Consider the following 24696-nt stretch of genomic DNA (forward strand, 5'->3'; position numbering starts at 1 on the left):
ACATTCCCTGGGCCGGCCCCTCTGACTACGGTGAGAAAGGCTTTGACGAGAAGGTTAGGAGGAAGTAACAAAGTGTACAACACTGACTTACCCAAAGTGTATCTGTTAATCCAGTGAACACACCCAAGTCTACCTCCAGCGTCGCCTTCAATTTAGCCTCCATCCCCGCATATTCTCTCTCGAGGTAGCCAGGTTTCTCTTGCTCGTCTCCTTCTTCTGACTCGGTTTGTTTTGAAAGCCAGCGTGCACGCTCTGACGCTGTATCGCGCACACACACTATGACGTATATGTGTGCGCCTGAGTCCGTGAGGATAAAATGTTTTCTTTTACATAGAAAACACTGCATTCTGGCAGGCAATCATGTAACGCAGTAACGCATGCGTTACTTGGATTAGTAACTGTAATCTAATTACTGTTTTGGAAATTGTAACGCCTTATATTACTTAGTTACTAAAAAAGTAACTAATTACAGTAACGCGTTACTAAGTAACGCGTTACTGACCAACACTGGTCGTTATAGACAAAACAGCATGAGAAAACTTACTGTGGCTTATAATGACTGCATGAGGCTGCTACTAAAAGCTCAGAGGAGCTCTAGTGCAAGCCTTATGTTTGTCATTATCGGGGTACCGACTTGCTCTGCCGTTCTCACAAATTTAATGTATAGATTTATGTGCAGGGCATCTGAATCTGTAAATGACATCATTGCTGTACTGACCAATCATGAACGCAGCTCGGGCAAGTTCTTTTCCAGACTGTGGAACCACTGGCGAAAATGTCTGTATACTAGACCCTGAGTATCTTGGTAACCTGTGTGCTGTTATCAACACTTACTATTTATTGTACTGCCTTTTTTATTGTTTTTCTTTTTATTATATTATGGATCTCCCTGGGTCTGAAATAAAGTTTGAATTGAAATATATATATATATATATATTTTATGAGCGAGGTGAATATTAGATAGTGAGTAGCCTATATAATCTGCAATAAATATGTAGATTCATAATGATCTACATGTGTACTGTTTTGGGTCAACTACTTTCTGCCACGGACGCCGTCCAGGGATCTGTATAAATTGCACATGCGCTGTTCACTCTCAAAACAAAGGGATTCGGGGCGCTGGTATCTAGCGACCAGGTGGAGGTGGGGTCAGGTAGAGCGACGGCAATGCATTCTTGACGGACTCTATTTGCATGCACTAACATGCTTTCCTCATAGGTAATGTAATGTAACTCATTCACATGCTGTGGCAAGTCCTTCTTCCAAAGTGTTTATGCCATGTGCTTTTCAAGTAAATATGGATGCTAAAGGGAAGTTTGATGTAGAGATCAGAGGGCTGCTGACCAGGTTAGGGCTGGGCGATATGACGATATATTTCGTCTGGACGATAGAAAATGTATTTCGTATGATATGATGCTCTATCGTTTATATCGTTGTGTTGCAAATCACACTCTTTACGGCAATATTGTCCGTCATTTGGATGACGCTGTGCTTTCTTTTTTACTCATGTCAACAGTCCACACACGCACCAGACTGTGTCAACAACAAGCCCATTGTGTCCCTTTATAAGTGGCACAAATCAGCCGTTTGTAGGCTAAAGAGCAGGGAGATGTTACCTCCACTCCGTCCGCCTAGCCTATCCAGGCATTTGCACTGTGTTAAGTCCGCGTTTGATCCATATTTGCATGTGTCCTAACGTTAAACCTGGCAAAACATCTCCTCTCATCATCCCAAGGAAATCCCTTGAGGGCTGACAACAAAACGTCTGTCGTTAGCTTTAGCTTTTAGCTTTCCCTGTGTGAGTTGTGTTAGTTAACGTTGTTCTTCTTCTTCTACCGTTTTATTCTTCTTCTACTGAACATGTTGGTATTTTGACGTTGACTAAAGAAATACTGCCGCCTAGTGTCCGCTTTTAGATATGATTCCAAATTAGTGCTTAAATCAAACACATCAAATGCTAGTGTCCTCTTTGAAAATCGAACTGGTGGCGTGGTTCAGTTTGTGTTTCATTCTACTGCCCTGCAACTAATTATTATTATTTGTGTTGTTGTGTTTAACTGGTTCAACTGCTACATAAATAAATGGCCATGTGGTCCTTTTATATAAACTATAAATAGAATTTACAGAAAATATGCTATATCGTGATATATATCGGTATCGGGATATGAAATGACTTATATCGGGATATGAGATTTTGGTCATATCGCCCAGCCCTAGACCAGGTTACTGTCTATTTCTGTAATCTGCTCCGTGATTGATATGCCTACTAATCTGTTGCCCATATGATTCAGAAGGTAGGCTACTAGTAGGCTAACGTCCGTTACTACTTGCTTGATTTAGGGCTGGAGTGGATGATAATTCAATAGCCTATTATTGTTTGTTGTCTTTCAGTAGAATCATCGTGATGATATGAAGTTATTTTAATAGTGACATTTCTGCTGTCTAAATTGATGATGATAATGTTACTTAAAAACTGATCAAATGAGGTATGGCAGGAATATTATTTCAAAATGTAAGGTTTGTTTGACATCACCATTCAGCTCAATGAGATGAACACTGATTTTGCATACGTGAAATATATGATATTGATATTGAGGATAATCCTTATAATTATCATATTGATTTCCACCCCATTGTCCAGGCCTATATTTGGTATAGCCCTCCCTGGACAAAAATGCACCAGTCGCTACTGAGTAATATTAAGCCGACAAAAAAACAGCTGGGTAAAACACAAGCAGCTAATGCTAGCCTTCATCGGTTAAAACCATTGTGTATTAAAATAACTGATAACGTAGCTGGAGTAACTCATAAAACACATTTTCTGAACTTACTTCAGTCCCCAACCAACGTTACTTCCTTGCACACCTTTCTCAAAACAATGTCCATCGATATACAGTCTGGTAGACAGATCAAGCAGTGTCTTCCTACTGTTTTACCAAGAAGTGTCTTCTCTATGTAAACTAGATCTATAAGGTGAAGAGCCTCTCCAGATGACGGCTTGAGACTGGCTGCCACAGCTGTCAATCATCCCTTTTTATACGTCAAATAACTAATTAAAAACAAACTGATCAGAAAAATGACCACTTGCACAGGCATTAGCATGAGAAGAACTATCTAAAATGATACAAACCACCTTTGGGAAAAGATTATCTAACGTTTACTGTGATTGTTTAGTTTGTCCATTTCCCCATCCACTAACATGGGGAGGCGGGCCTTGTGACCTATACTGGATACAGCCGCCAGAGCGGCGAACTAACATGCAGCGGCTTCACTGAACGGGACAAGGTCCTCAGTCCATCTATTATATGTTGATGGTCAGAACAGACAGCACAACCGCAGCAGCATACATCAACCGCCAGGGGGAGCCACACTCCGCCACACTCCTGGAAATAGCAAGGGATTTGCTGATGTTGGGCCAGACATTTTGATGAACACTGACAGTGAATGATAGACATGTTGAATGAACACTGACATTGAATGAAAGACATTTGAGTGAAACTAACTGTCTTTGTGGAGGCACAGTGAGAGACACAAACCCCCACATTCCAAGCACCCGGCCATTTGAGTTCACACACCTATGCTAAAACAGCAGGGAAGCGAGCCATTCCTTTGTTATCGAAGATTGACAAAGAGACAGCCAACTCTGCTGTCTGTAAGTGAGATAAGGTGAGCCAATCAGAGTGTCTCACCACAACAAAGACACACCCTGCACCTCACATTATATACAGGGTTGAAGCCCCAAAATCTTCAGTTCCTACGTAGCCTAGCTACAGACAGGTCCTCCTCCTGAGAAGTTCTAAGTGACAAATCGTCGCGACAGGACGTGCATTTGTAGCTCGAGACAAACCGCCCTTCCCCCCTCCTCGCAGCCGAGCAGCAAGGCCGCAAACCAGGCCTGATGACCCCTGCATCAGAGCTAAGCTAGCTTTGATATCCTGAAACCGACCCGCATCGCCTGGACCAGGCGAGTGCCCTCAACCCGAAGAAGCGAGCTGTGAGATTCCCCTTTCCTCCACTGAGACGACAGCAGATCCAAGAACCCAGCGTGGCCAGCTGAGTCCGACTGCCTGTTCTCAACCCTCCGCTCCTTCCTCCGCTCCTTCCTTCCCGGGACAGCGGACGCCCGCTACACGAGCATCCCCCCTCCCTGCCGGAGGAACCTTGCGAGACCGACCATAACAAACCACTGCATCCGCGTGTGCAGAGCTGAGCGAACAAGCCAAGTAAGAGACTGAATTGATCACTCAAGTCCGGGCTTAGAAATGTTTAGAGTTAGATGATATATATCCATAGATATACATGATTGACTGATATGATACTGTAAATTAATCTGTGACTGTTGTGTCTGACTGTAATGGTGCTCACACATGCATTACTGAACCCGAGTGTTTAAAAGCTAGCCATTTAATTCTTCACCGATCCCCGGAGTGGATCTAAGATAGCCAACGAGCCGAGAGGAGCTTATTTCGCCAGTTCAAAGCCGGTTAAAACTAACCGTGGTGAAGCAAGCGCCTCGCGGCCCCGTTTTTATCTAGACAGCGTATTTTCTTCCCCACGGGCACGTGCGTAAGCGCGTACACGAACCCTTTCCCTATAAAAACACACACATAGGCTGCCCTCCATCTTGGGTCGAACACACACCCCTTTGTCCTCCATTTTGTGTCCGGCCGGTCCTTCCGGGTCGGCCATTTTGAGGAGAAGCCAGTTGACCACTCACCCACACACACACACACACACACACACACACACACACACACACTCTGCCTCCCTCTAGTGTCCATCCGGTGCCTTACACTTTTCATACAGATGAATATAGCCCCCTCACGCTTCTCTCACCACTGCAGCGAAGTGTTTTAGAATATAACTTAGTTATAACTGAAATGCAATATTAATATTTTAATAATTTTATGAAATATTAATAATTTTCGGATTATTAATATTTTATTTTACCTAACTAAATTCACCCAAATAACGAGCACAACATTTGGTGCCCCGTGTGAGGCATCTTTCAGGCAGAATTTACCACAAATATCACAATTTTGACTGAAACACTGAAACTCCCAAATTGCATTGTGTATTCACTGTAAGCGCATGCCAAGCACTGAATGCTAGTAACCTCCCAAAACAGCTTCCAGCCAGAACGAGCGGAGCCAGACAGAGCTACCACCGCTCAGACTGACACAGATTCAGACTGACACAGACGATCTAACACAGTTCAATCGTTTTGATTTAAGAACCCCTTATTTCAAGCTTGCATAGCGACTAACTCCTAACATTAGGCAACGACAGTTGAATTAAAACCTGCTTATATTTAAAATTCAACAATAGGACTTTCGCAAACACAGTTTGACTACAAGCCTATTTACGTTTGCCTCTCAAGTCAAGTTATTTGACATTCAAGCTACAGGTACGAGCTCCACCTAAGCTTAAGTAAAGTGCACTGACTAGCAGGTAAGATGTCAGAGCACAACAGCCAGAGTGCTGCTGCAGAGCCCTCGGCCCCGTCCGGCCAGCTGTTACATGACGCGCTCATGAAAGCGGTTCCCCCTAGCGTGGGACAGAGTGAATATCTGCGGACGATCACAGAAAACCAATGTGAGGAATTGTTGAAAGAAAAAGCAGAGACCTTGAAAAGTACAGGTAAGGTAGACGCTACCACCCTGTCAGAGATGCTTTATCTTGTTCTCCACAGAGAAACCTTTCACAGGAAAACCAACGCACAGCTGCAAAACCGAGCAACTGAGTTGGAAATGCAAAATGCGTATTTAGGGGCAACAGTCGAAGACCGAGAGAAGGAAATCGATAATTGGGAAAGGAAAAACGCCCAGAGAGAGGCGGACCTAGAGAGCGAGGAGGAGAAAAGGAAAACAGGTAGGTATGGAGCCAACCAGCTTGCGTGTTCGTTCCTCCCCCGACAGGTCCATAACCAGGAGCTACAGGTAAACGTGCCTCCACAGGTATCCTCATCCCACGTTGCCCAGACACCTGCTGCACCAGCGCTATCGCGCAACGGGTCCGGTGGTGAGGTCGAACCCTCACTATATACCATAGACACGCCCGCCATGCCCGAGTCCCAGCCCAGGGGGGTCAGGGGACCTCACCCCCCATACGAGTCCACGCTCGTAAGGCCGTCGCATAGGCACGAACAAGGGGGGTCGCTAACCCGTGAGAGTGGCCACAAAAAGGCCGCCTGGGGACAACCACACTTCGAGGACAGTAGGACCGAAGTCTCCCCTCCACCAGAGGAGGGGGGGAATAGATACAGGCGCGACCATTCCCCGCACCCAGGCCCGGACGACTGCCCCCCGCCCACAGGGCGGCGGGCAGACGACCGCTGGGGCAACGAACGCCGCACCGACCGCCCGGACGACTGCCTCCCGCCCACAGGGCGGCGGGCAGACGACCGCTGGGGCAACGAACGCCGCACCGACTGCCCGGACGACTGCCCCCCGCCCACAGGGCGGCGGGCAGACGACCGCTGGGGCAACGAACGCCGCACCGACCGCCCGGACGACTGCCTCCCGCCCACAGGGCGGCGGGCAGACGACCGCTGGGGCAACGAACGCCGCACCGACCGCCCGGACGACTGCCTCCCGCCCACAGGGCGGCGGGCAGACGACCGCTGGGGCAACGAACGCCACACCGACCGCCCGGACGACTGCCCCCCGCCCACAGGGCGGCGGGCAGACGACCGCTGGGGCGACGAACGCCACGCCGACTCCCACCCACGGGAGGAGCGACGTCGGCATGGCCAGGAGAGTAAGAGGAGCGAAGGCTACTACCAAGAGACGCCCCTCCTCTTCTCGGGTCACATGGGGCGTGGCCTATGGGCGGACGACCCCAACGACTCATCGTCATCCGACTCCGAGCCAGCGTTCACCGCGCGGGAAAGAGATGTCCGTGACCGGCGAATCGAGTCCTTCGCCAGGGACATAGAACGTTTTGACCCGGCGCACCGTGCCGCCAACATCGATCGGTACCTACGAGACGTCAGTCGTTACCTCACCAACCTGGAGCGACCCACCACGCGTGAGAGACTCTGGCTGGTCTGGAAGACCACCACGAGCACCGTCCGCGATTTCATAGACGTACTTCCCAGTCGGACTCAAAAGAGCTACCGACTCGTCTGCCGGGCCCTCCGACAGGAGTACCGCCCATACTCTGACCCGATCATCGCGCGAAGGGCCGCCGAGGCCATCAAACAGAAAGTAGACGAAGACCCCCGAGAGTACTTCAGGCGCTTGTCAGCAGCCTACTTCCAGGGTAGAGGCCCCCCCATCGGGGGGGGGGAGGGAGATAGGGACTTCCTCCTCACGTACATGTCAAACCTGCACGAGAGCATACGATCCGGTGTAGAGACTCATTGCAGGCTCCTCCAGTCCACACTGAGCTATACGCGACAGTACGCACAGTTGGCATGGGAAGCACGACCCAAGCCAACCAGGAAACACCTAGAGACCCCCCAAGTCTACTCAGTGGAAGACTATCCTGAGGAGGAGGAAGCCCAGCGTAGAGAAGTTTACAGCGTAGAGAAGCCAGTACCTGACCGTCTCGCCCTAGAGGGCGACGAGGTGCCCCAGGTCCGGAAGCCAACCGCTCCTCGACACCCTGCACCCTCACACTTAAAAGACAGGCAGCCCAGCCATCGAGGTAGGGGTAGGAAGCAGGAAAGGGGGGGGGGAAACAACCAGGGACGCTCCTGGCACAACCAGGACTGGGTACAGAACCAATCAGGGAAAGCTCACCATCCCAATCAGGGACGGCCCTGGCAGAACCAAGAGTGGGAACAGAACCAGCCAGGGAACTCCTACCACCCCAGTCAGGGACGTTCCTGGCACAACCAGGACTGGGTACAGAACCAATCAGAGAACTCTTACCACCCCAGTCAGGAACGCTCCTGGCAGAACCAGGACCAGTCAGGTAAAAAATCATACAAACCCAACCAGTATAAGAACCAGTCAGGGGACGACACCGACGGTAGGGATAGGCGAACAACCGCGGAAGACCAGTCGACCCGACTGCTGAACGCTTTAGCTGACACGGTAAAAATGTTCTTTGATAAAGACAAACCAGCTCCCTCCCCGCCGGAGCCAGACAAAACCCCGGTCGCATGACTCGGGGGGGAACCTCCGTCACCTGCCAGAGTTCACTTTGTCAACAGGCGGAGGGGACCCCGAAGAACCAGATTCCTTCCTAAGTCTCCTTCTCAGGCTTCACCAAACCGTCCTACTCTAACTTTCATGGGCAACCTTGTCCGCAAGGGCAATGCCCATCACATCTACACCCCAGTTCGGGTAGGGGGGTGCACTCGCACCCTCGCCTTAGTGGACACAGGAGCCTCCATCAGCTTGATGAGTGCCAACACCTTCGAGAAGGTCTGCAGAGCCATGCACGCCACCAATAGGCCACTTCGGATCGAGCCTTGTGATGTTAGCATCACCAGCTACACACAAGACCAAACTCCCATTGCTGAGCGTGCTCTGCTGGACATCACCTTCCAGGGGATGACTATACGCCACCCCATTCATATCAGCCCTCTCAATACCGAACCGCTTCTCATTGGCCAGGATCTCCTGGACCGGCTAGTCCCAATCATCGACTGCTCCAGCAATCGCATTTGGGCTCAGGTTCAAACGCCAAAGCCATGGGCGTCGCCTGGCCGCCAGCCTAGCACAGACAGACAAGTCGCTGTCATCAAGGAAGCTGGCACATCGCTGCCGGCACGCAACGTTTCCACTGCTAGCCCCGAGCTGTACCGCCGCCTGTGCAAACAGGAGCGGCTGCTCCCCGCATTCTCCGCAAACGAAACCCGCACGTCAGTTCCCGCTCGAACCGCAAATGTTCCCATACGCCTGGCCATCAGCCCAGGACAGAAACTGCCTGGCAGGCAGGCATGCTCCCAGCCGTTGCCCCGGCACAGAGAACAAAACATGACGATGCGCGGCACTCCTTTCTTTAAGTTGGACAATCGTTCAACCAACACTCTGGTGCAGAACCCGACGCATGCAGCTGACCCAGCGCTGATGCGGCAGCCACTGGGAGTGTCAGTTAACAGCTCGTACACACCTCTAAAGGGGGGGGGGGGCAAGCCCCACCACAGAGGTAGTGAACGAGACTTAGTAGGGTAGCCAGGATAGGTGCATGTCCACTCACTCCGCCAGTATGCACTAACCACTAACCTAGGCTACATAGAGCCCTACTGCCAGTAACTCAGACTCAACCTCCATGCCTTACAGACTCTAACCAGCATAGTACGAGAGGACAAGACCTATGTGCACGCGACCAGAGACTTGACACAAGACCCTACAGGGAGATATCCTCCTCAGTCACCAGTCTGAGTGGGGGTAACATACCCCCCTACCTAGTCTCCCTATCTCTGGTTGAACAAATCTTAAAATCCGCCACGACCACCGTGGCCTAGCCCTCTCAGGTACACTTGGCATATAGTCTTGGCAGTGCAATCCCAATTTTCATAGATCCACAGCATCTAGAAATAGGATTCCTTGTCAACCTACCAATCATTGAACCGCAGAACATGTAGGCTAAAACACTGTCACACAACCGCTATGACACAGTCACTAAACTGAGCCTATGAATCAGACGGTGTTCTACATGGTCCCCCGAGGGACCAAACTAGTCTAGTTCAGCCCCAAGGCAACTGGACCCCCATTCACCAAACATGTAACCAGGTCATTAGAAACCCCACTACCTCACACTCCTTCTCTCCCTTCCCCTTATGCAAATCGTGTAAAAACGAAGAGCTAAGTGACCAAGACAGAGAACCGGGCCCAGGCCCTGCCTAAGAAACTTGAAGGATGACAATCTGAATGTATTGCTTCATGTGATGTAGTATAGGATGACAATCTGAATGTATTGTTTGTGTGATATAGTATAGAATGACAATCTGAATGTATTGTTTGTGTGATATAGAATGATAGAATAGCTTGAGAAAAGTCCTGCCCGGACACAGGTGATCAGCCCGGACATGAGCCCAGATAGGACCTAACGAACTTGCTCCTTTCAGCCTCACGGACTAGGCAACCAATGGGTCGCCACCCGCAGGCCGCATGGCCCTGGAGATGCTTTAAAGACTGTGCCAGAACACACCCTTTCAACCATCGGGGGGATGTTGGACCAGACATTTTGATGAACACTGACAGTGAATGATAGACATGTTGAATGAACACTGACATTGAATGAAAGACATTTGAGTGAAACTAACTGTCTTTGTGGAGGCACAGTGAGAGACACAAACCCCCACATTCCAAGCACCCGGCCATTTGAGTTCACACACCTATGCTAAAACAGCAGGGAAGCGAGCCATTCCTTTGTTATCGAAGATTGACAAAGAGACAGCCAACTCTGCTGTCTGTAAGTGAGATAAGGTGAGCCAATCAGAGTGTCTCACCACAACAAAGACACACCCTGCACCTCACATTATATACAGGGTTGAAGCCCCAAAATCTTCAGTTCCTACGTAGCCTAGCTACAGACAGGTCCTCCTCCTGAGAAGTTCTAAGTGACAAATCGTCGCGACAGGACGTGCGTTTGTAGCTCGAGACAAACCGCCCTTCCCCCCTCCTCGCAGCCGAGCAGCAAGGCCGCAAACCAGGCCTGACGACCCCTGCATCAGAGCTAAGCTAGCTTTGATATCCTGAAACCGACCCGCATCGCCTGGACCAGGCGAGTGCCCTCAACCCGAAGCGAGCTGTGAGATTCCCCTTTCCTCCACTGAGACGACAGCAGATCCAAGAACCCAGCGTGGCCAGCTGAGTCCGACTGCCTGTTCTCAACCCTCCGCTCCTTCCTCCGCTCCTTCCTTCCCGGGACAGCGGACGCCCGCTACACAAGCATCCCCCCTCCCTGCCGGAGGAACCTTGCGAGACCGACCATAACAAACCACTGCATCCGCGTGTGCAGAGCTGAGCGAACAAGCCAAGTAAGAGACTGAATTGATCACTCAAGTCCGGGCTTAGAAATGTTTAGAGTTAGATGATATATATCCATAGATATACATGATTGACTGATATGATACTGTAAATGAATCTGTGACTGTTGTGTCTGACTGTAATGGTGCTCACACATGCATTACTGAACCCGAGTGTTTAAAAGCTAGCCATTTAATTCTTCACCGATCCCCGGAGTGGATCTAAGATAGCCAACGAGCCGAGAGGAGCTTATTTCGCCAGTTCAAAGCCGGTTAAAACTAACCGTGGTGAAGCAAGCGCCTCGCGGCCCCGTTTTTATCTAGACAGCGTATTTTCTTCCCCACGGGCACGTGCGTAAGCGCGTACACGAACCCTTTCCCTATAAAAACACACACATAGGCTGCCCTCCATCTTGGGTCAAACACACACCCCTTTGTCATCCATCTTGTGTCGGCCTACCCCTCCAGGTCGGCCATTTTAGGTCGAGATCGGTATAGTTTCCCAACCACACACACACACGTAGGCTGCCCTCCATCTTGGGTCGAACACACACCCCTTTGTCCTCCATTTTGTGTCCGGCCGGTCCTTCCGGGTCGGCCATTTTGAGGAGAAGCCAGTTGACCACTCACCCACACACACACACACACACACACACTCTGCCTCCCTCTAGTGTCCATCCGGTGCCTTACACTTTTCATGCAGATGAATATAGCCCCCTCACGCTTCTCTCACCACTGCAGCGAAGTGTTTTAGAATATAACTTAGTTATAACTGAAATGCATTGACTGTATTGCCAATACCTCTTCTTTATTATATATATAATAAATATTGTCAACTTTTATTAGAATTCAACTGTTTCAGAGTGACTTTGTGATGATTGTGGTGAACTTTTGCCTAAGGATTAGGAACTCTCCCACTTCAGATTAGACTAAAGGTGATTCAGATTAGGTCCTGCAACACTGCAGGTGGTGCCCCTAGGTTAATCCTTATCCAGGATTACATAATTAATATTTTAATAATTTTATGAAATATTAATAATTTTCGGCTTATTAATATTTTATTTTACCTAACTAAATTCACCCAAATAACGAGCACAACACTGATGTGGTCACAAACACATCTGCTATCCATCAAAGCTCTTTTTATTCCAGGGGTGGAAAATCAAGCTACAGACCTTATGTCACGTGGTGGTCCTCGTCCAGGAGAATGGAAGTTGCTACCTGATCTAGTGCAAGGAGCAGGGCAGAGGTGGACCTCTTTGCAAGCAAAGAAAATGTGCAATGTCCTCTGTGGTTCTCCCTGAACACATGAGACAAACCCCCTCTAGGGGTAGACGCGTTCTCCCATCAGCCCTGGCCCAAGTCCCTCCTGTATGTCTTCCCTCCTGTCCCCGTGATTTCACATCTCCTAACACAGGTTCAGGAGGATGGCCTATCTTTGATACTGGGAGCACCAGAACGCACGAATGCGTCGTAGTTCCCAACTATGATCCAACTCCTGAGAGGCAGACCGTGGTGGCTGCTGAACGGGAGCGTTTGACAAGGCTAGGCCTGTCACCAAATGTGTTATGCAGGGCCTGAATTTGGGCATGGGATTGCAGGATTCATACATATTTTTATTGAATTCCTGCATATTTTGAATTGATAAAGGGGGAATAATCCTGCATTGGATGCGTGAACTAGGGCTGAACGATTAATCGAATTTAAATCGAAACCGAGATTTGAAACAACGCAATTAGATTAATCGCAAAGGCTTCGATTTAATATGTGACATGACTGCATGTAGGTACACGTTACGTGACGTCGTTACGCAGCAGCAGCACGCCGTAGTAGACGCAGAAGCGTCATGCCCATTGTAACTGAGGGGGCAATTGCATCCTCAGATTTTTGAGAGGTAATTTTTTTTTTTTTTTTTTTATAAACATAGGCTATAATATTATAGGCTGTGTATGGTAGTTGAAACATAGTTTCAAGTTTACGTTTATGTATGTTTGTAGTTAAAACAAAAACATAAATACTGTATAGGCTACATACAGTACAACACAAAAGGCTGTTATTTACCCTTTGTCGCCACCTGGTGAGTAAATATATATAACTAAAACCATTAGAATTGACAACCGGTCCACGACTTTTTTTCCCATGTATCTACCAGTCCTTGGCACAAAAAAGGTTGGGAACCCCTGCTTTAGAGGAAAGATTTCTACCTTCTGAAAAGGCAATACCAGCCAAAATAAACATTGTGTTACATTGCTTTGAAACATGTGGTCTCCCTTTTTTGTCAAGTCCATTGAGCCTGGGCAGTGGCAATATACTTAGTCTGGTGATTATGGATCTTTCCAGGAGGCTGAGCAGTTTGGAAAATAGCCTTATGGTTACACCTGCTAAGTCTGTTAATTTAAAATTAGATATTCCTCTAAATCTGGCTTCCAACCCCCAAAAATTTTTGCCGCCCTTTGGGCGGCGCCAGAGTTCGCCCCCTCAGATTGTTGGCTTGCATGACGCCCCTGAGTAGACGGACGTATGTTTACGCAGCAGCAGCAGCATCAAACGTGCCTGGATGGAGGAGGAGAAACCACCATTAGCTGCAGCCCCATGGCTGCAGCAGTCTGCAGAATATAGCTAGCGAGCCGATTAGCGAACTTATTATTCACTCTGACTGGATTTTTAATAGTGCGCCACTGACTGGATTCTCTACAATGGAAGGGCAGCTATCTAACAAGACTCGGAAGTGTAATGGCTTCAGCCGAACAAGAACAAGAAGCGGCCGCCGGATGATTTAGCACCGAAGAAAGGCTGGAACTACTTTGGATTTAGAGCATTGGTTAGTTAGACAGTGTTAAGCAAGCGCGGTGCCGACAACGCTTCAAACGTCATAAAAGCTATGGAAATCAACAGATGGACCAGACTCCAGTGCTTCACCACAGACTACACCTCGCCATCGGTACGTTATTTAGCCTAGCAGCTAGGGCTAGCAACGTAGCAAGTTAACTTTACTAACGCTAGCTCTCTCCCTAAGGAGATAGCTCATTTAGCTAGTAAAGTTAGCTTGCTAGCCCTAACTGGCTAGCTCACGTTACATGTCCTCTTCCCCTCTCACTTAACATTATCAGTCTGACTCTGCCTGAATGCAGTAGGCTACTTGTATTGTAACGTTAGCTTGGTAAGCCTACAGTAATGTCTAAATGCCCCTCTTCACCTCCCCCAATATATTATATAGCCAATATATTGTCAGTCTGGGAAATGGAATGATTCTGTAGTAGCTAATGTCCTCTCTCCCAGCGTTCTGCTCTCTCCCTCCCCATCTCTCCTCCCTACTTTCTCTCCCTCCTACATCATCTATAATTAGTTCCAATCTTAAAAATGCAATACAGCCATGTAGTACTTATAGAATAATTTGGTTAATTATTTTGTTTTTCAGAAAAGTTGCGAACAAGCTACATAAGTGCAGAGAATGTCCCACAAATCAAGGCCCGGGTGAAGAGAGAGATGGAACAAGTGCAGGTGGCACTAAAGGTAACCTGCATTAATTCTCTCCTCTCCCACTCCTCTCTCCTCATCCTTCCCCTCTCTCCCCTGGCTTTCCTTGCAAAATAGGGCTTCACTGAAACACTGCTTGTGTATATAGCCTGCCCTGTGCCCCGTATTTGATGTGTGAATGAATGTGTGTGCTGTGAATTGCATTAATGTGAAACTTAACAGTTGTGTCTGTGTTTTGCAGGAGAAGAGGGCTGCCATCACCCCCAGATGCTGCTGCTGTGCCTCAAAGTGCAGCACAGGAAGGAGCCAGGCCATCGGCTGCAAAAAAGGCCAAGCGATCCTTGGGCAGTTACTTCAAGAGCTGCAGCGATGCTGGTGCTTTTTGTTTTGTTTGTATTGTTAAAGACTGAGACACAGAGAGAATTGCAGCTGTTGTTTAAAAGCAAATAAATGTTGCTGGAAGGAATTCTTATCCAAGTTCTCATCCTTGCATTATAATATAGAGCAGTTTGTTGATTGTGATGTTTGAATGTGGTAGGCAAATGCTCCATTGTGTTTTACATTTATTACAGTTAATATTGCACTGAAACTTGAATAAAAAAAAAAATCGAAATTAAATCGAAATCGCAATATCGGTCAGAAAAATCCCAAGTAGCTTTTTTACCCAAATCGTTCAGCCCTAGCGTGAACCCATTTATGTTGGTGCAGAACAGTGCTTTGCATTGAAATGACTGGTGGACGCGTTAGATGGTTACACGACCTGCGGACCAAATTTCACTTCCGTCATAGCACGCTCACTCTGTCCTCTCTCGACACTACTCTCTAGTGTAACGACGTTACTGTAATAGTAAAGTTAATCCTCCCGATGCTGAGTGCCAGTTGATTCAGAGAACGAGAATGAGGTTAACGATCCTGACACGCAGCACCTGTGCCAGGCGTGATCCTGATCGCTTTCAGCCGTGTGGAGCCGTGTTGAACGTTTGCTGATAAAAAAGCGAGCTTTCATCAACAAACCCGGACGATTTCTATTGTGAAGAACTTCAAGATTCAAGATTCAAGATTTATTAAGTGTCCCAAAAGGGCAAATTGGATTGCAGAAAGCGTAGTACGAAGTACATACATAAAAACAAATAAGACAAAAAGAACATTGTAAAAACAGTCTAGAGCAGCAGTTTAAAGTGCAACACAATAGTTAAAGTGCAAATGACAACAGTAGCAACGATCTAAAGTGCACAGTAGAGATATAAAGTGCATAGTAGCAAAGTGCAGTTCGCTCACAGCAGCACATTTATATCACAAGAAAGAGCTACAATGTATCATTGTATTAAAGCACAAGAGAAAAAACCTCAGTCCAGACCAAAGGGCAGACAAAGTATATAATACAGATATACTGTATTGTACCCCTAAGAATAAATAAAGATAAAAGAATAAAAGAATAAAAGGATAAAATAAATAAATAACAAAATAACAGCAACGGCAGATGGGGAGACATTACATTTGTACCCCAGCAGCGTTCAACGCTCTGATAGAGACAGGCACAAAGGAATTTCTGTACCTGTTCTTTTTAACTATGGGGGCACGAAGGCGGAGCCCGGAAGGAAGGGCTCCGCCGAAGGGCATCATCTGATCGGATGGACTCAGCTTTTTTCAGCACCTGTTTATTACAGATCTGGTCCAGGCTTCTGAACTGGGTTCCGGCTATTTTTGAAGCCACCTTCACTATTCCCCCCTCAGGGAGTTCTTGTCTTTAGTACAAAGATTACCATACCAGCAGATTATGGAAAATGATATGACAGACTCCACAAAAGCACTATAGAACATTTTCATCAGAGTTTTATCAACCTGAAATTTGGCCAGCTTCCTAAGGCAGTAAAGGCGCTGCTGACCTTTCTTACACAGCATGTCGGTATTCAGATCAAACTTCAGCTTGCTGTCAATTACCGTACCCAGATATTTGTAGTCTGTCACTATATCGACAGGCTGACCGTTGACAAAACTGCTCTGGGGAACAGGGGGGGAACGTCGAAAATCAATACAAACCTCTTTCGTTTTGGAAACGTTGAGTTCTAAGGAAGCGTTTTTGCACCAAGAAACGAAGTCGTCAATGACTTGGCCGTGTCCTACATCATCATCGTCAAGCAGACTGACGATGACAGAAACAGAAACTTACAGATACAGTAGTGAGAGAGAGAGAAAGAGAGAGAGAGAGAGAGAGAGAGAGAGAGAGAGAGAAACATGAGTGAAACATACAAGTGAGCTGCTGCATTGAGAGTAAGATGCAGCAGGAGGTGTGCAGACATTTTGGGGGCCAGGGGCGACATTACAGAAACTTCCTAAATTCCAAATCCTATCCTAAATGATTGGTAACCATGATAATTAGAGTTAGGACTTGATTTAGGAAAACACCCATTACAGAACAACAGTTCCTAAGTCAATATTCTCATCCTAATTTAAAATGGGAAAAGCGTATTACAGAAGCGTCCCAACTCCCCAAAATCTTCAAAAAGCTCTCCTAACTCTAAGATGCCAGCTATGCTGTCCTAACTAATTTACGATATTTTCAACTGGAACAACAGCCATCTTGCATCTCGTCATAATTTATAGGCTATTTATAGCCTACCTACCTACGTTATGGCTGCGCTGTTATTACATTTGCAAAACCAACAAAATGTCAACAGGCGTAATTTATTTGCCGAAAGGCTCATGCGGGACCCGAATGACGTTTTGCGTTTTGATGACAGAACGTTCGTTATCGATACAGACTGCCCCGGGACATGATACTGCAGCTAGCCGAGGAGCTGAGACCTGTGTTGGAGAGACCGACTAGGCGACACGGGGCTCTGCTGGTTGTAGTACAACTTACAAATGCACTTTGTTTTTTTGCGAAGGGAGATTTCCAAACTGAAGTGGCCGACATATCCAAAATATCTCAGCCTGCTATGTCACGTAATTTAACTGAGGTAGCAACAGCCATCAGCAATTTGGCTCCTCGGTACATATAGTTTCCAAGGGAGGAGGAATGCCTGATGCGGCAGAGACGGTTTCTGCTATTTTAGCCCATTCCCTCTCTTTCACCTCCCGCGTGAGGGTGGCTGAAAACTTTCCGAAAAGCACGTCTTTAACCTTTTCTACGGCGGTCACTAAGACCTCCAAATCATCTGCCTTGAAGTTAAATGCCCTTCGTTTTTGGTCCATTGCCCCACAATCTCAAAAATGTTCGACAACAACAACACACATCGTTAGCCTACTAGCTAATAGCAGGCTACTAGCGCTCCTACTTCCCCCGCGAGTTGAGAAAGGAGGAGGTGTCTGTTGCTAGTGGTTGCTAGGGTAACAGACAGAAAAGTTGATAACCGATGCTGGATGAGTATTTAGGATTTCCTAACAAGACATAAGATAGGATTTAGCAAGATAAGATAGGATTCCTAAAGTTAGTTAGGATTTGCTTCTGTAATACAAAATCTGAAAAAATCCTATCTTAAACTAGTCCTATCCTAACTTAAGACATAAGATAGGGAGTTTCTGTAATGTGGCGCCAGGTGTATAAAGGGGGAACCCCTCTCATAATTATTTATAAAAAATAAAGTTACATACAGTCAGGCATAGATTAACACTTGAAGTGCTACTAAAAATATTTGTACACAATTTGAAATCACACAATTTACCAGTGAAATACTGTAATTTATAGATGAATTATGCTATAACTCCTTTTTACTGATACTTATGCTTAAATTAACCCAGTGGCACTCATATTCTGGTTTATTTCAAGAAAAACATTTTGGCTAGTGGAAATTCTAATTGGCTGGTAACTTTAATTGGCTGGTGATCAAAAAAGTTAATTTCAAGCCCTGCAGGGAGAGCAGGTGGTGACATGGGAGTGAATGAGAAAATGACCAAATATTGATGCTTAAGACTGAATAATAACATCACTGGCTTCAAACAACCAAAACTTTTAGCCGGCGACTAAATAAATCCCCCCCAAAGTCTATAAATCCCCCCAACATCTAATAATCCCCCCTATCTGAAGAACCTAAGGGGGGAATTCCCCCCTATTTTGCAAAATGAATTTCTCGCCCTGGGTACGCACCATTCAGAACGCCAGAGCCCCTTCCACTACCATGGTTTATGCAGCAAAATGGGCTGCGTTCCAAGCCTGGTGTGAGGGAAAGGGAGTGGAACCCACATCGTGTCCCCTCCCCACTATCCTCTCATATTTACAGTCCCTGGTGGACAGAAATCTGGCTGCAGAAACCATAAAAGGTTATGCAGCAGAAATGTTGTCATGCCATGAAGGTTTTGGTGATAGAAGAGTTTTCTCCAATAACCTTCTGAGGAGATTCTTGAGAGGTTTGAGACGCAGCAGACCTGTCGTGCGCTCACTGGCCCCCCAGTGGGACCTGCCCTTGGTACTGTGAGCCCTCAGAGAGCCTCCTTTTGAGCCGATAGACAAAATATGGCTCAAAATGCTCTTATTAAAAACGGCCCTCTTATTGGCTCTCACTTCAGCCAAAAGAGTGAGTGACGTGTTGCTCTGTCAGTGGCACCATCGTGTCTGTCTATCAGAGCAGATGAAGGATCAGCACCATCATGTCTGTCTATCAGAGCAGATGGAGGATCAGCCACCGTGTTGCCAAATCCCTCCTTTATCTCCAAGTCTCTATATAGCTCCTTCAGATCAAGAACTATCTCCTTAGAGGCTTCCTGTCCTCCTCCTCACAGAGACCCCTCTGAGGAGGCGGCACACTGCCTGTGCCCAATACGCGCTCTGACACAATATGTTTTACGCACGTCAAAAACCAGGTGGAGACAACAGCTGTTTGTCCACTAAAGAGTCCAGTCACCAGGGGCCGCCCTATCCACACAGCAGCTCTCCCATTGGTTTTGAGATGCTATCACAGAGGCCTATATGGCGACAGGAACCGAGCCCCCACAGGGCATCAGGGCACATTCCACCAGAGCCATGGCCTCCTCCATGGCCCTGTTGAGGAGTATGTCTGTGGCAGACATCTGTGCAGCGGCATCATGGGCTCAGCTGGTCCCTTCATCCTCTTTTACCTGAGAGATGTCTCAGAGAGCTCTCTGACCCACTCAGTACTGGGAGCACGAGAAAGAAGGTAATACCTCTTTCTATGCTTCTACATGCACTTAATAGTGCAAACCCTAAAGCAAGACAAATGGTGGGTTTTTCTTAACAGGGGTCTTCTTCCTCTAAGAGGAACATCCCCTGTCCCTCCTCCTTAAGGAATGTTTATTAGGGCACAACATGCTTGCCTGGGTACCTTCTCCAGGAGACTATTTCTCTCCCTTTCCTCCCGAGTTTCCTGTAGAGAGCAAATGGTGCTTCATGGACATGAAAGGATAGGCTAGAATCTGATTCTCCCTATTATGTCTTAAATAAGTTTTCCCCTTTGAAAACCACACCTGCTCCCCGGGCCCGGCCCGTGAGGATTCAAGATTCAAGATTCAAGATTTTTATTGTCACTCCATGGTACAAGTATCACGTGTGAAATTCTTGTGCTGTGGACTCCGTTTACAACATAAGACAGGTCAGAGACAGTGCACATAGGTGCCGCGCGCCTGCCTTATATACCCCACATGATGCCCTCAAGGGGAGTGATGTGCAAGGGGGCGTGGCCATGGTTGGTGACAGCAAGTACAAACAATCTTCAGTCATTGCTGACGTGAGGGATTACTATCCAACATGCACAGCCTCTGAAAGGGCCGCGTCAATATCTATAAACTATGGTTTACTTTCAAACCTTTGTTCTGCTGCTGAGTTGGACAAAGGGAGCAGCATTATGTATTATCTTGAACACCATATGGATATTGGAATACATGATTGTATTTTCAAAATGTAACATTTTATATCGGGAGGTTATACGGCATTGGTGATGTTGTCGTGGTTTCTTGTCAAATATTTTCAGGGCTTGTTTATGAAGAGACTCAAGCAGCTTTAGAGATGTCTTATGACCAACATGTCATACAATAGGAGAAATTAGAATGATTGTGTTTAAAAAGATCTTGGATGCCACAGTAGTGAGCGAGTTTCTGATTTGTCTGAAATTGGCTAGATTATATTTCAGTGTTTGGCTCATCTTCCTTATATATTTTTTTTATTGATGAACATATACAACACAAATGTGATGTTGTATGAATATGATGGACTGGATTCAGACCCCAGGAAGACTAGCTGGTGCCATTGACATGAGTTAATGAGGATCCTTACTGTGTGTGTGTGTGTGTGTGTGCGTGCGTGTGTGTGTGAATAAATAAATACATACATACATACATAAATACTGTACATAAGTAAATAATAAATAAATAAGTAAATAATAAATCAATCAATAAGATACCAGGACTAACCGAGCCTTCCTGCAGTTCCTCACAGCTGGGATCAGTCTCCGCCGTCCCTCCTTTGATGTGTTGTAGGCCTGCAGGTCCAACACATCTAGAACCTCCTCTGACATCTGCAGCATGTAGGCCAGAGCTGAGCAGTGGATCTCAGAGAGTTCCTTATCTGATCTGTTCTCTGACTTCATGAACTGTTGGATCTCCTGATGTACTGACTGGTCATTCATCTCCATCAAACAGTGGAAGATGTTGATGCTTCTGTCAGGAGAGAGATTGGAGGTGTTCATCCTCTTCAGGTTGTTGATGGCTGTCTGGATGCTCTCTGGTCTGCTGTCTGTCTGACCCAGCAGGCCTCCTAAGAGTCTCTGGCTGGACTCCAGTGAGAGGCCATGAAGGAAGCGGACAAAGAGGTCCAAGTGGCCATTTTTACTCTGCAGGGCTTTGAGCACGGCCTTCTGCAGGAAGACATGCAGGGATTGATTCCTTTCACCCGTGTATCTCTGGGTGCCCCACTCATCTTTTTCTTTGTCCCAGTCTTTTCCCAGGAATGTCTTCAGTACTTTCTCAGCCCCGTTTGTGTAGCAGTGGAACAGGTAGACCGCAGCGAGAAACTCCTGAATGCTCAGATGAACAAAGCAGTAGACCGTCTTCTTGAAGTGCACACACTCTCTTTTGAAGATCTCTGTGCACACTCCTGAGAACACTGATGCCTCTCTGACATCAAGACCACACTCCTTCAGGTCTTCTTGGTAGAACATGAGGTTGCCTGTCTCCAGATGTTCAAACGCCAGTCTCCCCAGCTTCAGAAGATCTTTCCTGTCAGTCGTCAGCTCCTGTTGACTCCTCTCACGTCTCTCATTATACTTCTGCTTCTTCCTCTGAAACAGCAGGGAGTACGTCTCAGTCAGGGTCTTGAGTAGCTTTCCTCTCTTTGTCAGCTCCTGTTGACTCCTCTCACGTCTGTCATTATACTTCTGCTTCTTCCTCTCTGTCTGAACCAGCAGGAAGTGTGAGTACATCTCAGTCAGGGTCTTAGGTAGCTCTTCTCGCTGCTCTTCTCGGGGTGCTGCTGTGGCAGCAGTGAGGGGGCGCTGCTGAGCTGCTGTGGCAGCAGTGAGGGGGTGCTGCTGTGGCAGCAGTGAGGGGGTGCTGCTGTGCTGCTGAGCTGCTGTCAACATGTGCTCCAGAACTGTAGCAGTGATGAAGCAGAAGACTGGGATGTGGCACATGATGTGGAGGGTCCTGGATGCCTTGATGTGGGAGATGATTGTGCTGGCCTGCTCTTTATCACTGGATCTCCTCTTGAAGTACTCCTCCTTCTGGTCATCAGTGAACCCTTGTACCTCTGTCACCCTGTCAACACATGTAGGAGGGATCTGATTGGCTGCTGCAGGTCTGGAAGTTATCCAGAGGAGAGCCAAGGGAAGCAGATTCCCCTTGATGAGGTTTGTCAACAGCACATGTACTGCTGATGTCTGTGTGACGACAGACACAACCTCTGTGTTCTGGAAATCCATTGAAAGTCTGCTTTCATCCAGGCCGTCAAAGATGAACACAACTTTACAGACAGAGAGCTGCTCTGCTGTGACCGTCTGTAATGTTGGATGGAAATCATGGAGCAGCGTGAGAAGACTGTACGGCTCATCTTTGATCAAGTTCAGCTCCCTGAACGAAAGCGGAATCACAAGACTGACATCTTGATTTTCCAAACCCTCTGCCCAGTCCAGAGTGAACTTCTGCACTGAGAATGTTTTTCCAATGCCAGCAATGCCCTGCGTCAGAACTACTCTGATTTTTATCTCTTTTTCTTTCTTTTCATTCTCTTGGCCAGGTAACCTTTGTTTGTTTTCTTTCCCTTTCTTCTCTTGGCCAGGTAAGGGTTTAAAGATGTCGTGGCACTTGATCTGAGCTTCATGGGTCTCCTCCATCTTGGATGCTGTCTCCTGTTTGAGTGGAGCATCATGGAGGGTCTTCATCTTGGACACTGTCTCCAGCTGCCACACCTCATGTTGGGTATTAATGTCTTCACTTCGTCCCACTTTAATGTAGAGCAGAGTGTAGATCCTGTTGAAGGAGGTTCCAGTCCCTGCTTCAGCGCTTCCTGCTTCAGTTCCTTCTGTCACAAATCCACATCTCTTTATCAGAATGATCTTATGCTCATCTAAAACCACCTGCAGAGCACCGTCCACTGGAAGACATGAAGGAGTAAATAAGGGTTACTCAAATACTGTATAGTATCTGGTATTAATGTTGTGTGTGTGTGTGTGTGTGTGTGTGTGTGTGTGTATGTGTGTGTGTGTGTGTGTGTGTGTGTATACATACACACACACACACACACACACACACACACACACACACACACACGCACACACACAAACTGTGTATGTATATATGTTGCATGAGAAAGAACAATGTGTCTGTAGCAACACAATAAGTCCTGGTTGCAGAAATGGTGACAACAGTAGATACACTCCAAGTCTTACTTTGTACGATGCTGGTTTGACTGGATGTCTGCAGTCCAGGTCTTCGTCTGTCATCACTCGTCTTCCTCTCTCTGTAAAGATGAAGGCAATTCATTCATACAGATTAGAAGAGTTTATAAAGGTAGTAAAACAACTAAAAAAGGTTTTAACTATCTTTTGTTGCTAGCAAGCAGAGTATGGAATTAATGGAAAGTATCAGTTGTGGTGACATCTAGTGGACATAAATCACGAGTACAGGTTTGGGCAAGGAGGGTCACAGTCACATGGCCCGCAAAGGACTATGGGATATGGGTTGAGGTATTGCCACGTTCTGGCTTAGTGATTCAGTCTATCTTGTGAGCAGCGATGGAATATGTAGAGTACTAGGAAATAAGCGGCTCCAGCTACTTGCTGGGCCAAAAGAGAAGCGTCTTGTCTCTCTGTTCCTGCGTCTCTTCACAGAAAGACATGTAGCATCTTTGTTGCTAACTTGATAACACAAACATAAACCTGTCAATTGCAGTCGATCATGAGTACACAGATCATAGTGTTTACACTACATTACTGGTGGGCGGGATGAGACAATTTGATTGACACATGATGGACGTGCTATTGATTAAAAGTAGTGTTAAAAGCAGCATCAAATTAAACACGGTAGTGAAGCAGTATTTAATGAAAAGAAGCAGCGACGTTTGGAAACACATTAAACTGAAATGCTGAAATTATGTAAATAAATGTTGGCAAATATCAGTTATCGGCCATAACAGCAAAGTTGATATCGGTTATCGGTATCGGTCACAATTTTCATATTGATGCATCCCTAGTCTCGCTGGCCAGCCTCCCCTCCCTACCACGAGAGGAGTCTGGCGCCGCAGGTCTCCATAATGGGATTGCCATGGACGGCGCTTAGCGGCACTGCCCATGGAAAATAGTTTCCAACAATCCAACTTGCCGTTTTCAGCATGTAGCAATGAGCTAGCGTGTAGGTTTGTGCCATTAGCTGGCTTGCTACTTGTTGTTTTCACTGCGGCGGCAGGGCACTATTTACAGTGACACACAGGGAGGAGGGAGCGGAAGCCGCTCTGATTGACATGGTCGGAGCCAATGACAGAGCTTGTAATAAGCCGGGAGCGGACATCTGGCAGCGACTGAAACAGTCGCTCCAATGGGAGAGCAGAGTAGAGCAGGGGAGGGTTTATCCCAGTTATCCCAGACTCCTCTCCCGGTAGGGAGGTGAGGCCGGCCAGCAAGACTAATGCATCCTTAACTGGGTTGTTCAGCACACTCTACTCGGAGGCCTAATCACAGTATTTCCGAGCATTTCAAGACATTATTGGCTTGCTACACTTGTGGCTGTGAGCCAGTGTCGAAAAAGTGTGTAAAATCTAGCAGATAATGAGTACGTTTTGGACTTTTCTAATTTGGCTTCAAAACACAGTTTTTTTTATGGTGTAATCTTAATGACTTTTTGCTGTTATG

General features: G+C 47.0%; 1 protein-coding gene across 1 annotated transcript in view; it reads right to left on the reverse strand.

Annotated features, from left to right (window-relative positions):
* Positions 1–24696, reverse strand: part of LOC310798176 (NLR family CARD domain-containing protein 3-like) — a gene marked incomplete at both ends in the record, with an annotated part of 87373 nt that overhangs the window by 49703 nt on the left and 12974 nt on the right. The window contains 4 exons of the mRNA XM_083660650.1: positions 20768–21129; positions 21475–21747; positions 22006–22943; positions 23239–23309. Of these exons, the coding sequence (XP_083516776.1) occupies positions 20768–21129; positions 21475–21747; positions 22006–22943; positions 23239–23309 (1644 nt within the window). The remainder of the gene's footprint in view (positions 1–20767; positions 21130–21474; positions 21748–22005; positions 22944–23238; positions 23310–24696) is intronic.

Source organism: Poromitra crassiceps, assembly GCF_964638095.1.
Source record: "Poromitra crassiceps genome assembly, chromosome: 2".
NCBI classification, from domain to species: domain Eukaryota; kingdom Metazoa; phylum Chordata; class Actinopteri; order Beryciformes; family Melamphaidae; genus Poromitra; species Poromitra crassiceps.